General features: G+C 35.3%; 1 protein-coding gene across 4 annotated transcripts in view; it reads right to left on the bottom strand.

Annotated features, from left to right (window-relative positions):
- Window positions 1-13,138, bottom strand: part of ROCK2 (Rho associated coiled-coil containing protein kinase 2) — a 93,993-nt gene that overhangs the window by 28,660 nt on the left and 52,195 nt on the right. For all 4 annotated transcript variants that reach the window (XM_074538099.1, XM_074538101.1, XM_074538102.1 and 1 more), the window contains exons 4-5: window positions 8,012-8,149; window positions 5,131-5,391 (exon numbers count right to left, since the gene is read on the bottom strand). In XM_074538099.1, the coding sequence (XP_074394200.1) occupies window positions 5,131-5,391; window positions 8,012-8,149 (399 nt within the window). The remainder of the gene's footprint in view (window positions 1-5,130; window positions 5,392-8,011; window positions 8,150-13,138) is intronic.

Here is a 13,138-nt window from a genome sequence, read left to right as displayed (position 1 = left end):
AAGCTATTTTTAACGAATAGCAAACCTTTATTTTTTTATTAACATATTACCACAACTCTATCATTGAAATGATTCCTCATACTGTGCTTCACACTGAGAAACCAAAAATGTAGGGACTGAGTGATGCAGAAGCATCAATCAGCTCTGCCATCATTCAGTTATAAGTCTTTTTCCTTTAATGAAATTCACTGAATTCATTCCTGAGACCAGATGGATGAATGAAATGAAATCCTGGATGAAGTTAGAGAAGTACCAAAAATACACTCATCTTTTATTCTGTTTCCTAATCCAAAGTTTTATCTAAACCATTTTTACAAAGGTTTTTTGTGCATTTTGCCATCAGCATGAATGGCAATATATATTAATTTAGAATATAAATACAAAATATTAGTAGCAACAACTAAGTTCAAAATACATATTTAAATAAAATAAGAGAACCATTTGATTTTGGAATTGTACTGATACACAAAATTTAGACACCACATTACAATATTCTTCCTCATATACAATATGAACTGTGAAAAGCTTTTACTTCTCTACTAAAACAATATCCAGAAAGTCATGAACCAGTAGGTAAAAACTAAAGGAATTACTACATATTGTAAAGACCTACAGAATATTTCAAATATCCTCCTGGCAAATACCTATCTTTTATGACTCCATGCTAAAACCGAAACCTAAAGAAATTTTAACTTCTCAGTTCCAGAATGAAGAGCAGGTAAACTTTTTCATTCTTTACTGGATGAGATAACACATAGCTTATTCATACTGGGATAAGAAAATGAAGTTAGCTCTTTCCAGAAGACCTATTGCATTCATTGGACAAAGAAAAATTCAGACAAACACATTTTAACACTGCAAAATAAACTAAAGCTCAAAGACTACAGGAATCTAAAGCTGAGAGGATTTGAAAATGGATCTAACACATGGCAAGGAACCACTATTTGAATATCCTGCTTGTCACAGCACTCTGTGCACTAACCTGCATGACTTCTCTGAAGCTTAAGCCTCTCTTTGCTTTGAGCACAGGAGGAATTGCTGTAGGGTTATGTGGTTCTACTCATCCAGTAGGACTGTGGCAACGTAATGCGGCTCCAGCACTGGTGTGTGTCTATCTCTCCCTTATCCAAACACAAAATTACAACAGGGGAAAGTCTGAATTTTTGCTCGGTCAAGTCTGGTTGAAACCACCTGAATCCCTCCCTGGGTAAGGAGATTCTTTTAAAAAAAAGTCACCAAAACAGTTCTGAAACAGTTCTCTGAAGTCTGCAGCTTCAGTCACAGCCTTTTCACTCTGACACCAAAGCACTTAGTAGCACCCTATTTCTCATCCCTCTATAACTAATACACCAAAGCAAGAATTCTTTTTAATATGTTACACATGTTGCTATTTTCTGAGGTCTTAAACAAGGCTGTGCCAAAACCTAGCCAGACCTACACAAGTCTGATGGCTGCTATGCAGCAAAAAGGGAAGTATTTTCAAAAATGTTACAGATGCTAAAGAACTCCATGTAGTAATGCTTTAAGTTTTCAGGCAAGATGTCAAAGAATTGAAGAGCAGAACAAAAAAATACTTCTACAGTAAGAGAAGCCTATGCATGTTAACACCAGGCTCAATGGGCCATAGCTCTCTGAAGCACATGAAGCTGGTTCTTATTCCCCATAAAACTCTCTACCTTCTGTCTCAGGAACTAACTTAGAAATGCATTTAAAGATCACAGAACAGCCTGGCTTGGAAGGGACCTGAAAGATCAACTGACTCAACCAGTCATGGGAAAAGGAGCTGATAAAAGATTATCTTGCACCCTGTGGGACTACATTACAAAATAGGGATTCTACCAAGTTCCTCAGGAGGTTGGCCCATTATCACCTGAATATGAAATTCTCAGATTGCTGTTCTGCTCATTTACACATTTCTTCTTTCAAAGAACTTCAGTGTTGTTCTGTATGTATTTTTAAGTACTGGATACCTTTAATACCACAGTCAGACTGTGATCTCTGGCATCAAAGTTGAGTAAACAGGGACATGCTCTCTGTCCAATACAGAGCACCTTGGCAGTCCCTGCATTCTGAAGAGACTTAAATGGTGCTGTTTTCTTTGGGCAATGTGTTACTCCTGGGTTTCAAACACTAAGTCCTATGCCTGAGTATCATACTTACTATAACAGCTGTCATGCAAAGCTTCCTGTCAGGATTCTCAGGCCAGTGTTTTACCTGAAACTTTTCTCATCATCTCAAAATATCATGATGGACCTTGGAACTCATCTCCTGCAGATATGTGAGAGATGTACAGTGTACAATCTTAAAAAAATATGCTGTCCAGGAGACACAGCAATGTTCTTGCAGCTCCTGACAACTTGGAGGTGAGGCTGTTGTTTTTCCCAGCATTATTCCACATTATATTATTGCTGAAGACAAAGCAATTCAGGTTTCATCTTCAGGAGGATCTCCATCAAACCTGAAGGACTTGCTGTCTTGAACCAAGGCTGACAATCAGGCTTTCACTCCCTCAGGAAGTTCCTTCAAGTAAACAAGAGCTGGAGGGTGTTTGTGTGGAAACATGAGGACCACACACATCAGGTGTTAACAGCAGACAATGCACGCAGGCAGGAAGGATCCAGCAGAGTCCTCTTCACTGGACAAGCTTCAGCGAGAAAGAAGCTGAGTTCCAAAAAGAGGAGAATGCTGCTTCTTTCAGCTGAACTGTCTGGGCTGAGGCAATAATCCCAAGTGGCAAATATCCCTTCTTTTGGTCACATCTTTTTCAACAGATATCCTCTGAATCTGTGCTCTGCTGAAAGCTTAGTTAGCACAGGACAGTGCTGTGCATGGCAACACAGGGAGCTCCTGGCCCTGCAATATCTACCAAAGCCAGCTGCTGTTTAGTTTCTTACACAACACTTGAGGATTAGACAGACTGGTGAACCCTGCCCTGGTCTACCTAATATACCTAAATACCAAAAAAGGGAACCATGATTCCAACTAAATTTTTGAGTCTAACATAATTCTTTATTCAACAACAGAAATACCCACTTTGATGCAGATTTTAAATTAGACAACTAATTTTAAAAAATCAAGACAAACAATGAAAAACAATGCCACAAACCCTCAATTATCACAACTGAGTTACAAAAACAGAACAGTCCCTTTTATCCTGTGAAAGATCACTAAAACACTTAGCAGCTCTTTTCACAAAATGATAAGGAGGAACTCTGCTGCAAGTGTCTGTTCTGGCCTGGCCTGGATGACTTAAGCAAACACTGAACACAATTCCACAGCAAAGGTCAGAAAAATCCCTCAACAAACTGCAGCAAAATTATCCTGCGTTTTCAACAGCATAAGGAAGATGCATGCTCACAACTGCTAAAAGAGATCAAAAAAAAAAAAAGTATTGGGTAGGCATATATTTTTTACAAATAACTCTGCCAACACCAATATTATATTTACACAGCTGGGATGTGTTCATGTTTTGCAAGAAGTAGCATGAGATTTGGAGACAATCCAGAACCTCTCAACTTCTAAAAGCTTCCGTAGAAAGCTTCTCAAACTTCTAAAGCTTCCTGTACAAAAAATTTTTGCCATTCCACTGACTGTGAGAAACACAAAGAATTTAAAATGCAATCCTTTACAAAATTAACTTCCCTAGGAGATCCCTGGCCCATTGATGATGCCTGGTCTGAAGTGGAGCTCACTGTAACTTCATGAGAAACACAGATGCATTTGTCACATTTACAGTACCATCATAAAAGGTATAGGTCCACCATTTCTGAGGCCCCTAAAATAGCACAGAGGATCACCTTTTTTTGGTAGATTTATATTGTGAGCTTTTTTGATGGTTTTTTGTTGTCATGTCCAATGAACAACAGATTCTTTTAAGACATTACAATCTGAATTAAGAGACCAAGTACTACTTTTGATTTTTTCAATTAAAGTAAATGCTGTCCTCTAAATACAGGAAAGTACATCAAAAAAATGGAGGTACATATTATCTCTGCCTTTAGACTAACAACTACAACATCACCAAAACTGAATAGACTGAACTTCAATAAACAGCTGCAGTTAGACAATGATGAAAATAATATATTGTCATGTGAAAAAAACCCACCCTGAACAGACACAGTACTTCGGGATACTGCTGAAGAGACATTAACTTAATGATGCAAATGCAAATTAAGTAGATAGCAGAAATTATATCAAGCACTGCCTAAACAATACAGAAAAAAAACCCCAAAACATAAAAGCAAGTAAGCTTAAAAGGATTACCCTTGCCAACGCTACTACAGAAAACTTTCAGAGATCAGGTAAATCATAACACACATTAATATACATTTTTTGTATATGTTATAATCTTACAGTTTTTCATAGGAAGAATAGTTATATTTTTCAATAGGAAGAGTATATTCTGTAAATTACAGCACAACACTGTCTGTCAGGTAAGATTCTAAGACTATAAACTACAAAAGGTCATTTTACTTTCAAGTTTTTTAATAAGATAGAATACCCTGTTAAAAATATTCTTATACAAACTCATTAGAAAACTGTATTTGGCTGTATATGGCTAAATCTGAACAATTAAATAATTTTAATTGACATCTTGGCATCCTGACAAATAACTAACAGATTTTGATCAATATATCACATATCAACTGCTGCTGTACCGTGACCTCATTTGAATGACCACTAGAGGATGCTATGAGAACAATTAGATACAGGAAAAACATACATGGAATGTATCTTGCCTATAAAATAATCTCATTTACAAAAAAATGTCAGCTCATTAACTGTTCCAAGATTATTAATGTTGAAACTATGAGTTATCTTAGAGTTTTTCAAACATTTGGCAAAAAAAAAGTACCTTAGAAATTCACAAAGGCACATGCTTTCAAAAATAGCAAAGAGTAAGTTTACATCCTTCTTCCGTGTGAGAGAACAGTTTATAAAAGAAAAGGTTACATTATTTAAAGTAGTCTTATATTTAAAAATAGGAAACAAGAATCAGTTTTCTAACCAAGCAGATCATTAGATGAATATTCTTTTGGGTATTATACTTCATAAGAAAATAACCTCAGATGTAGATGAAAGTTAGAATTACAGTTTAATAGATGGTAAATTATTCAGTTGCATACTTACTTCATCCATTTTCATGCAAGTGCCAAAATCTGCCAGCTTCAGATGCCCATACTTATCTAAAAGCATATTGTCAGGCTTCACATCTCTGTGTATCAAGCCCATGGAGTGAATTGCATCAAGAGCAAGAACAACTTCAGCTGTGTAGAACTTGGCCCATTTCTCAGGCACATCGTAATTGCTCATAAGGTTTACGAGATCTCCGCCTGGCATGTATTCCATTACCATGTACAAATATTTGTCATCTTGAAAGGCACAAAATAGCTGCAATGTTAAAATAAAGGAAAGGAAAAAAAATTGCAATTACTTTTCAGACAGCTAGGGAAAGGAATAAAGCCCTTTATCTTGAAGTTTCATTGAACCTGAGAATACGTTTTCAAGATTACTTTTAATATGTATAAAATATACATTTTTCTATTAGAGTACCTTGAAATTTACTGAATTTCAGAAACCCCTCATTATAATTTTTGAGAAAGAAAAAAAATATCTCCTGTTATTTTAATACTATAGGCATGCATCCATCTATCTATCTATCTATCTATCTATCTATCTATCTATCTATCTATCTATCTATCATCTATCTATCTATCTATCTATCTCTCTCTCTCCATGTTTCCTGGCATTAAGAAGTATAACTGAGTCAAAATGCAAAGTATCAAATCTGCAAGATGTTCTGATTTGAAAATAGCTCAACAGTGAGCAGCATTTTAGACTGTTTCCAAATTTTCTATATTATAAATTCCTTATATCTGTACATGTTTGCAAAGTCACTGCTGACTTTATCCTAAATCAATGCATATTGAAATAAGAAAGAAAAACAAAATGCTCCTGAAGAAAACTAACACAATACAAAGAAAGTGTCCTTAACAATAAAATGCTAGTCTGGTGTAAATGGCAGCCAGTAGGCTTTCTACTGGCACAGTAGTGAAAGTAAATTCAGTCTCTTTAAAATGTACTTCACACCTAGAGTGCTGAAGTTTTAGAGATTCCACTTGGTTATCACTAGGTCTGAAAATAGCCCAGTCCAGCAAAAAGCATTACTATCAAATGTTCAGTGACTGTTGTGAAAAAGTCTCTGAAAGTCTCACCTTATTTCTCACGGAATACTGCCTTACTTTAAAAACTAAAATCATTCACATCTTTAAATTACACACCAAATTAAAAGGCAATTAAAAAATATGGTGTGTGGAAAGAATGAAGTCAGAATCAGGGAAACTGTGGAAGATGAGGAATCACGAAAGGCAGGTATGTTATTACAGAGATTTTACCTTCAGATTAAAATTACTTGTATAAGTAGTGACAGAAGACCTAGATTGGAAATATGTATTTTATTACATATATGCTGCACTGTATTTGTTTGCACTAATGGATAACATATCAGATATATAGTACAATAATGGATTGGAGCATTAAAATCCAAATGAAGATTCAAAATAATCTATTTTGTCACACGTAGAGATACTAATATAATTATAAATAACAGCACTATGTCTTTATACAGTACTTTTGTTATTGCCCTCGAGGGATTTAATAAAAAAAATTAAAACTACCTAGGGCTCTTGTTTCATTTATTTTTCACATTAAAAACTAGACAGAGAGAAGCAGTGTGATCTGTCCCAGTTTCTAGATCAGAATAGGACCTACATTTTCTTCAAACCAGCTCAATGTCCTACCCCACTAGACCACATCACCTAAATATATCACACTAATACACTTAATCATAGAAGGCACAATTGCAACTACACTTTAGTTCATTTGCTATTTACAAATGCAGGCACACATTTATATCCTGCTTGTGACTGTTTCCTTTGAAAATCCACGTCATGCATTTCTCATTACTTTCAACTGCATGTGAGAAATAGTTCCTGACAACTACTGTTACTAGAACAAAGAACTAAATAAAAAAATAATCTATTTCTTTAAGTATTTCTACTGAATATAGGCAAGAGCACAAAATGTGCTCAAAGAGCAAAACATCTTTGTACACCTGAGGTAAAGTGTAATTAAAAATATACAAAAAGCTTAAAGTCAATCTTATAAAATATACAGAAGCATAGAAATATATATGAGAGCATTTAAATTATTTATAAGGACAAACAAATTCTCCAAGCACATGCTTTCACTACTCCTTTTGTTAACTGGTGCAATTTACCAGTTACAACAAATGGCAATAATCAGTACTGATTGTTCCTAAAGGCATAATTCACATTACAGCATCTTGATGACACATGTCACCAGACAGCTGCGAGTGACGGTGTCCAAGACCAGAGGAAGAAGTCAGCTCTCTGTTACTGGACATGGAAAAGCTCTCTGTTACTGGACATGGCCAGGGCTGATGTGAGATCAGAACTGACCACTACAAGAGGATGGTTTCAAGGAAACCACTGCTACAGCATCTCTTGCAGGAGACCAGGACTGCACACTCATCCATACACCAAACTGCAGCTGAAAAGACAGTGGCTCTTTAAAGCACCCTTAATACCAATTGCCTGTGATCAGTTGATTGTTTCATGAGGAAAGACTGGAAATGCCAATCACATTTGTTTCTACATTCCTATACAGAATTTTTCACAGTTGGAAAGACAACTTCCCTATTATTCCAAATAATTATGTATGCATTTCATAAATCTATTTAATTCTGTTTTAGGATGCATTTGTAGTAACTAAAATGCAAATTACTCCACTTTTTAACTCAGGCAAATATACAATACTTAGTGAAATTGCTGTAAAAATGTATTTTTTAAAAGTAAAAATCTGAACCTAAATCTGGATTTGAATTTCAATGTAAATTCAAAACCAGCTCAAGACTGGGAAGTATTTATGGCGTCAGCATCATTACTATTGCTGCTGTTGTTATTATTTTACTTTTACACATCTTCCTTACCTGAACCACCCACGGGCTGTTGGCAAAGGCCATGATATCTCTTTCTTCCCAGAAAAAGGCTGAATCTGATCTTTTGATCATTTCAAATTTACTAAGGAGCTTCATTGCATAAACCTTCTGTGTCATTTTATGGCGAACCTGTTGGTTGAGAAAGAAGAGAATCAACCTTTTTAAAATGCCTTGTTAAAATCTGAGTACCAGCATAGTATGTTTCTGCTATGTGCAAACTGCTTTCTGGGTTGTGATGCCTCCAGGTCTTCATACACCCAATTTTCTACACAGTAAGGATTTGAGAACTTCCAGATCTCAAAAGGAAAGCTTAACAGCTGCTCAAAAAACCCACTATAGCAGGAAATAAAGTCTAACTCTGCTTTTATTTTCTTATTCTGAACACTGTCTAGCCATTGGATTCATCCATGTTAGAAACTGGGCAAGCTGTCTGCTTCAACGTCTGCCAATTTTTATTTTACACCAAAACATGATTGTTCCTATTTATTTTCCTAAAAAGTTCTTAAATTTGCTTTAAATGGTGCAAAATTAATACAATAAATCCTGTTGGAAAACTGTAATTAAACCTTTTATTACAAAATATGAAAATATTTTTGAAAACTTCACCTGAATTCAGACATGAAACCAAATCCTTAAATTGCACATTGCAGTCATTACTCAGTAATTAATCATGTGACATGCTATTTTATGAAAAAACTATTAAAGGAACAGGTTTTTCACATTCTTGAGTGTTTCTTAAAGAAATCAAGGTGAGAAGTATTCAGCTGTAAGAAGACTGAGTCATCAGGACATTAAGTTTCTGCCTATTTTTCCCCTGTTAAAATAAAAAATCCAGAAACTCAAATTATTATTTTCTGGTGCATTTAGAACCTCTCACATCTAGTAAATAAAGCAGATCCCCTAACTTCTTAGTTTTGCACAATATCTGAGTTTAATTATGTTACATGAAAGAACGTTTAACAGGCTTTTCTGAGCAGCTGTAGATGCAGGTCCATGACACCTTCAGAGAGGCACCTATTTGGTCAACAGATCTGGCTGCATCAGTCTCCTGCTCCTGAGGAGCTGCAAAATTTAATACTCCTGAAGGAATAGAAGAATTTTCAGGTGGAGGGGTAATCTTTGAAAAAGCAAGAACATGAACAGAAAGAGGATTATTTAAGGAGTTGCTGTTCTTGAAACTGGGGCTTTTTACCTTCTAGATACAGGTGCAAAGGTTTTATTATTAGTATCTTGCATAGTTTAACACTAAGAAATTAGATCAAAAAACCTCCAACCTAACACCAGAACAGCACCATGGTATCTATGTGCATTAACAACTCTATAAGCGTATTTTAGGGCATTAATTAGTCAGCTAGTGAAGATGTCCAAAAACAGTATTTTGAAAACTAATGTCTTCCCATTTACTAATCCCAAATGGGATAATTTACAAAGATTTGGTGGCACACCACAAACTATACTCCCCTAAGGAGAACTTTTGTAATCCTGGCCAAACCAGAAGAAACACAAAGACCAGGCACATCAAAAAGATACTATTCAATTGAAGATGCATTTCCTGTGAAACTTCACATGGAAGCTCTGCAATGTATTTAGTAGTTTACAATTCCTAAAGTCACTGTGTACTCTTGCCTAGGTGCAGTTAGAGCAGCTGCCTGCATTTAGAAAAACAACTGTCTCCTATGACTTGGGGAAAAAAATTCTTGAAAGTCATCACAGCCTGAAGGAAGCTCATATACAGTAGAAACAAAGTAAAGAGGGGTGGGGAGCCCAAAATCGGTCTGTACACCTGTCTAAACAGGGCCAATAGGTTATTGACTAATGATTTCTTGTGAAAATTTCAAGATGGGCTCTTTCTCTGTACAAAACCAAAGCAATAACAAATATACTGGCACAGCCAGAGAGTAAGTATGTCTTGGCACTCCTTGCAGGTGAGCAGACCTACCACTGACATTCCTCCTGCTATCAGCACCACGGGCCCTGGAGCCAGCCTTTGGAGCTGCTAGTCACTGTGCTCTTTACTCAGAGCTATATTTGTACATATAGATACTAGCTCATACAGCAGATTATTCATGTATTAAACTGTCATGATGTTTCAACTTCTTCCAACTGTTAAAATGAACTGCCAAATTTAAACTGCAGCTCACCAGAGTAACTCTCAAAATAGGTAGGAAAATCCCTTCATGCCATTAGCACTGAGTAACATGGCCTTGTTTAACTGGTGAAAATGCATTAAGAAAAAAGAATTTCACTCTGCTCTGCTTCAACAATCTAATACTTTCAATAAACAAAATGCCTCCATAATTTCCCCAGCATTCACATGGGAAGACAATCAGTAGGCAAAGAAAATAACACATCAATTTAAAGTTATCAGATTTAGTACATAATATTGGTAATGATACTGTCTCTTATGATTTTGAAAAAAATTATGATCCTAGAGTGGTGTTTTGAAATGAACTCTATGGCTTGAATTATTATGGCTTGAATAATTACAGGTATTCTAAAATAACTAATAAAACTGTAAGACTACAGATAGGGTATCAAAGTACATGTCCTGACAAATTTACAGCTAATAAAACCCGACTGCTTTATCTGCTTTAGTACAGAAGTGTACATCAGCAGTGCATGGGGAATTAAACCTAATAAACAAAGCACTTAATGAAGTAAAATAAACCAGCAGGCTAAGACGACCAGTGCTTTGCAACACTAAGAAATCAGACAGTAGAGACTGTCACTCAGACCATCCTGTAGCACCCAAACACAAGGAAGTGTTAACTTTGTTTTAGTTTTCTCTTGCAGTGCATGAGCAGGTCATTCTGCTGTGTCACTGCAACATTACAGTCCTTCATGGTTAGACCTGGGAGAAGGAACTAAGGATAAGTTTCAATTTCAAATTAAGGTGATTTTCCACAAGTGAAAACAAACAAGAGGAACTCAGGATGTGCTTTCATAAATAACTGTTTCTGCATAAACCAGAAGTAACATATTAAGTACCATAATTCAATTTTTCTGTCTGCCCTAGACAGCAGTCACTTTTATTCACAGCACTGTGTAAGAGGAGAAGTGATCTGGTAGCTGGCAATCATTTTTTTAGCTTTCCCCATCAGTACAGACCCAGCAAAACCAGAAACCAGAGCACAATGTAGAGTTTAATACTTCTGGATTTATAAGGAAATTGTTTCTCCACCACAATCAGATGCTCAGACCATAGTCATCTGATCTCTATTGGACTATTTTTAAAAATTTTTGAAGGGGAGAGGAAGAGGAAAAATCAAGCCTTTAAAAAAAAAAAACCTAGCTGTAAGACACAACAGTAGAGAATGTATTTCACTTTCTTAACAGAATCTGGAAAGCTGATTGCTTCACATCAGTTCTTTAGCAAGAAAATGTTATACTGGAGTAGAAGACTTATGGAAAACAAAATTAAATGAAAGAGGTCATAGCTGACTATTTTATGTTGCAAACATTACAAGCCAACAAATGAGCATACTAATATAATCATTAGAAACATATAATAAATATTTGTGCTGAAATTCCTATGCACAATAACACATACTGATAACACAACATTCATTAATTTAACTCATGTACTTAATCATGTTTTATTTATGGTTCTTTCTGTATTTAATCCCCACTGAAGCAAATTTCTATTTTGATCACAGAAAGCGTTGCAAAATATTTTCATTACCACAAATCCATCATCTGCAACAGTGGTGTCAACATTTTGAATGGAGTAGAAATAGATAGAGCTTAGCTCAATAGTTTAAACTTGTACCATACCTTGTGAGGCAAAAAATTGAGGTATGTATGTCCGCATCACCAGCTAATATTAGTTCAGATCTGCAGCTGTATTTATTAGCCCATTGCTTTTCAGCTGTAAGACTGCATAACATTATGATTTCTACTTGTATTTTTACTCTCCAGAAAAAGTGTTCTTTTAAATTGACATGAAGTGTAGAAGAGCTCTATATGAAGACAAAGAAGTTTCTTTCCAATACCAAGGATTCTTGCTTTTTTTGAAGGGCTTTTTAAAGATTTTTTTAAAAACCCCATGACAACAATGCAGTCCAAACCCGATCATTGCATGACCAGGTTACTAGGCATTTTGTCATTACATTTTAATGTTAGGGCAAATGAAAAATAATGTTTATCTTCAGATCCCTCAAAGTGCCCAATTGAAGTATGAACACTACAAAAAGTTACCTCTTCTTAAAAAATCAAATTGTATATGACATGGTGAATTACAAAAAAGAGTTTCCAGAACAAATCAGGACCTTTTATTTGAAACTAATTGTTAAAAAGAAAATAAAAATAAGTTAGAAAAAACCTTCTGTTCTTAAGAAATACACATATGAAAACAATGTATTTTCATTATTGAAGCACATCAAAAATATAGTTATCTTGGATGCTTCCAGGAAATATGAGTGTGCATCTAAAAATGGCACATGGCTTTTGTTATTGAGACTTGCTCTTTTTCATCTCTTGTCCCCTCAACAAATGGACATGGAACTCTGCTCCTTACAAATTGATTTTTCACTGACTTCACATGCCAGTGCATAAGGAGCATCTCTATTCACTGCTCCATGTGGATTAATGTAAAGATACAAATGTCTAATAAAAGACTTTAAAATAAACCATTTGATGTGACTGTCATTGAAAAGACATGGACTAGACTGCTTTCTTAAAAACATCCTGCAGCAGCCCCTTCACAAGAAAGTAAGGTTCTGCTGAAGGTTTTGGTTTTGATTTTAATTTCTTGCCTACAAAGATAGAAAATCGTGCAAGGTTATAAATATACATAATAATTCTTTAAAGTCTTGCTAGAAAATGAGGAAATTTAGAAACACTCCATTCCATAGTTCATTCACTCTTCTGGACAAAGTGTAAATGACCCTGACAGAAAGAAAGAGAAGAGGGTGCTACATTCTCATGCTACTAGACTTGGATGAAGTTGTCTTAAAAAATGACATAGATGAATAAAAATTGCTGATTAGATGTTGCTATCTGCCATACTAATCACATCTAAATTTGAAAATTAACCATGAGTCATGCAAACAACATTAGGCTAATCAGAAGGTTTATTTTTCAAGTTCCAACAAATTTCAACAACAATAATATGGAAAA

The sequence above is a fragment of the Zonotrichia albicollis genome, chromosome 3 (genome assembly GCF_047830755.1).
Source record: "Zonotrichia albicollis isolate bZonAlb1 chromosome 3, bZonAlb1.hap1, whole genome shotgun sequence".
Lineage (NCBI taxonomy): Eukaryota > Metazoa > Chordata > Aves > Passeriformes > Passerellidae > Zonotrichia > Zonotrichia albicollis.
This window is presented reverse-complemented; position numbering and strand designations above follow the sequence as displayed.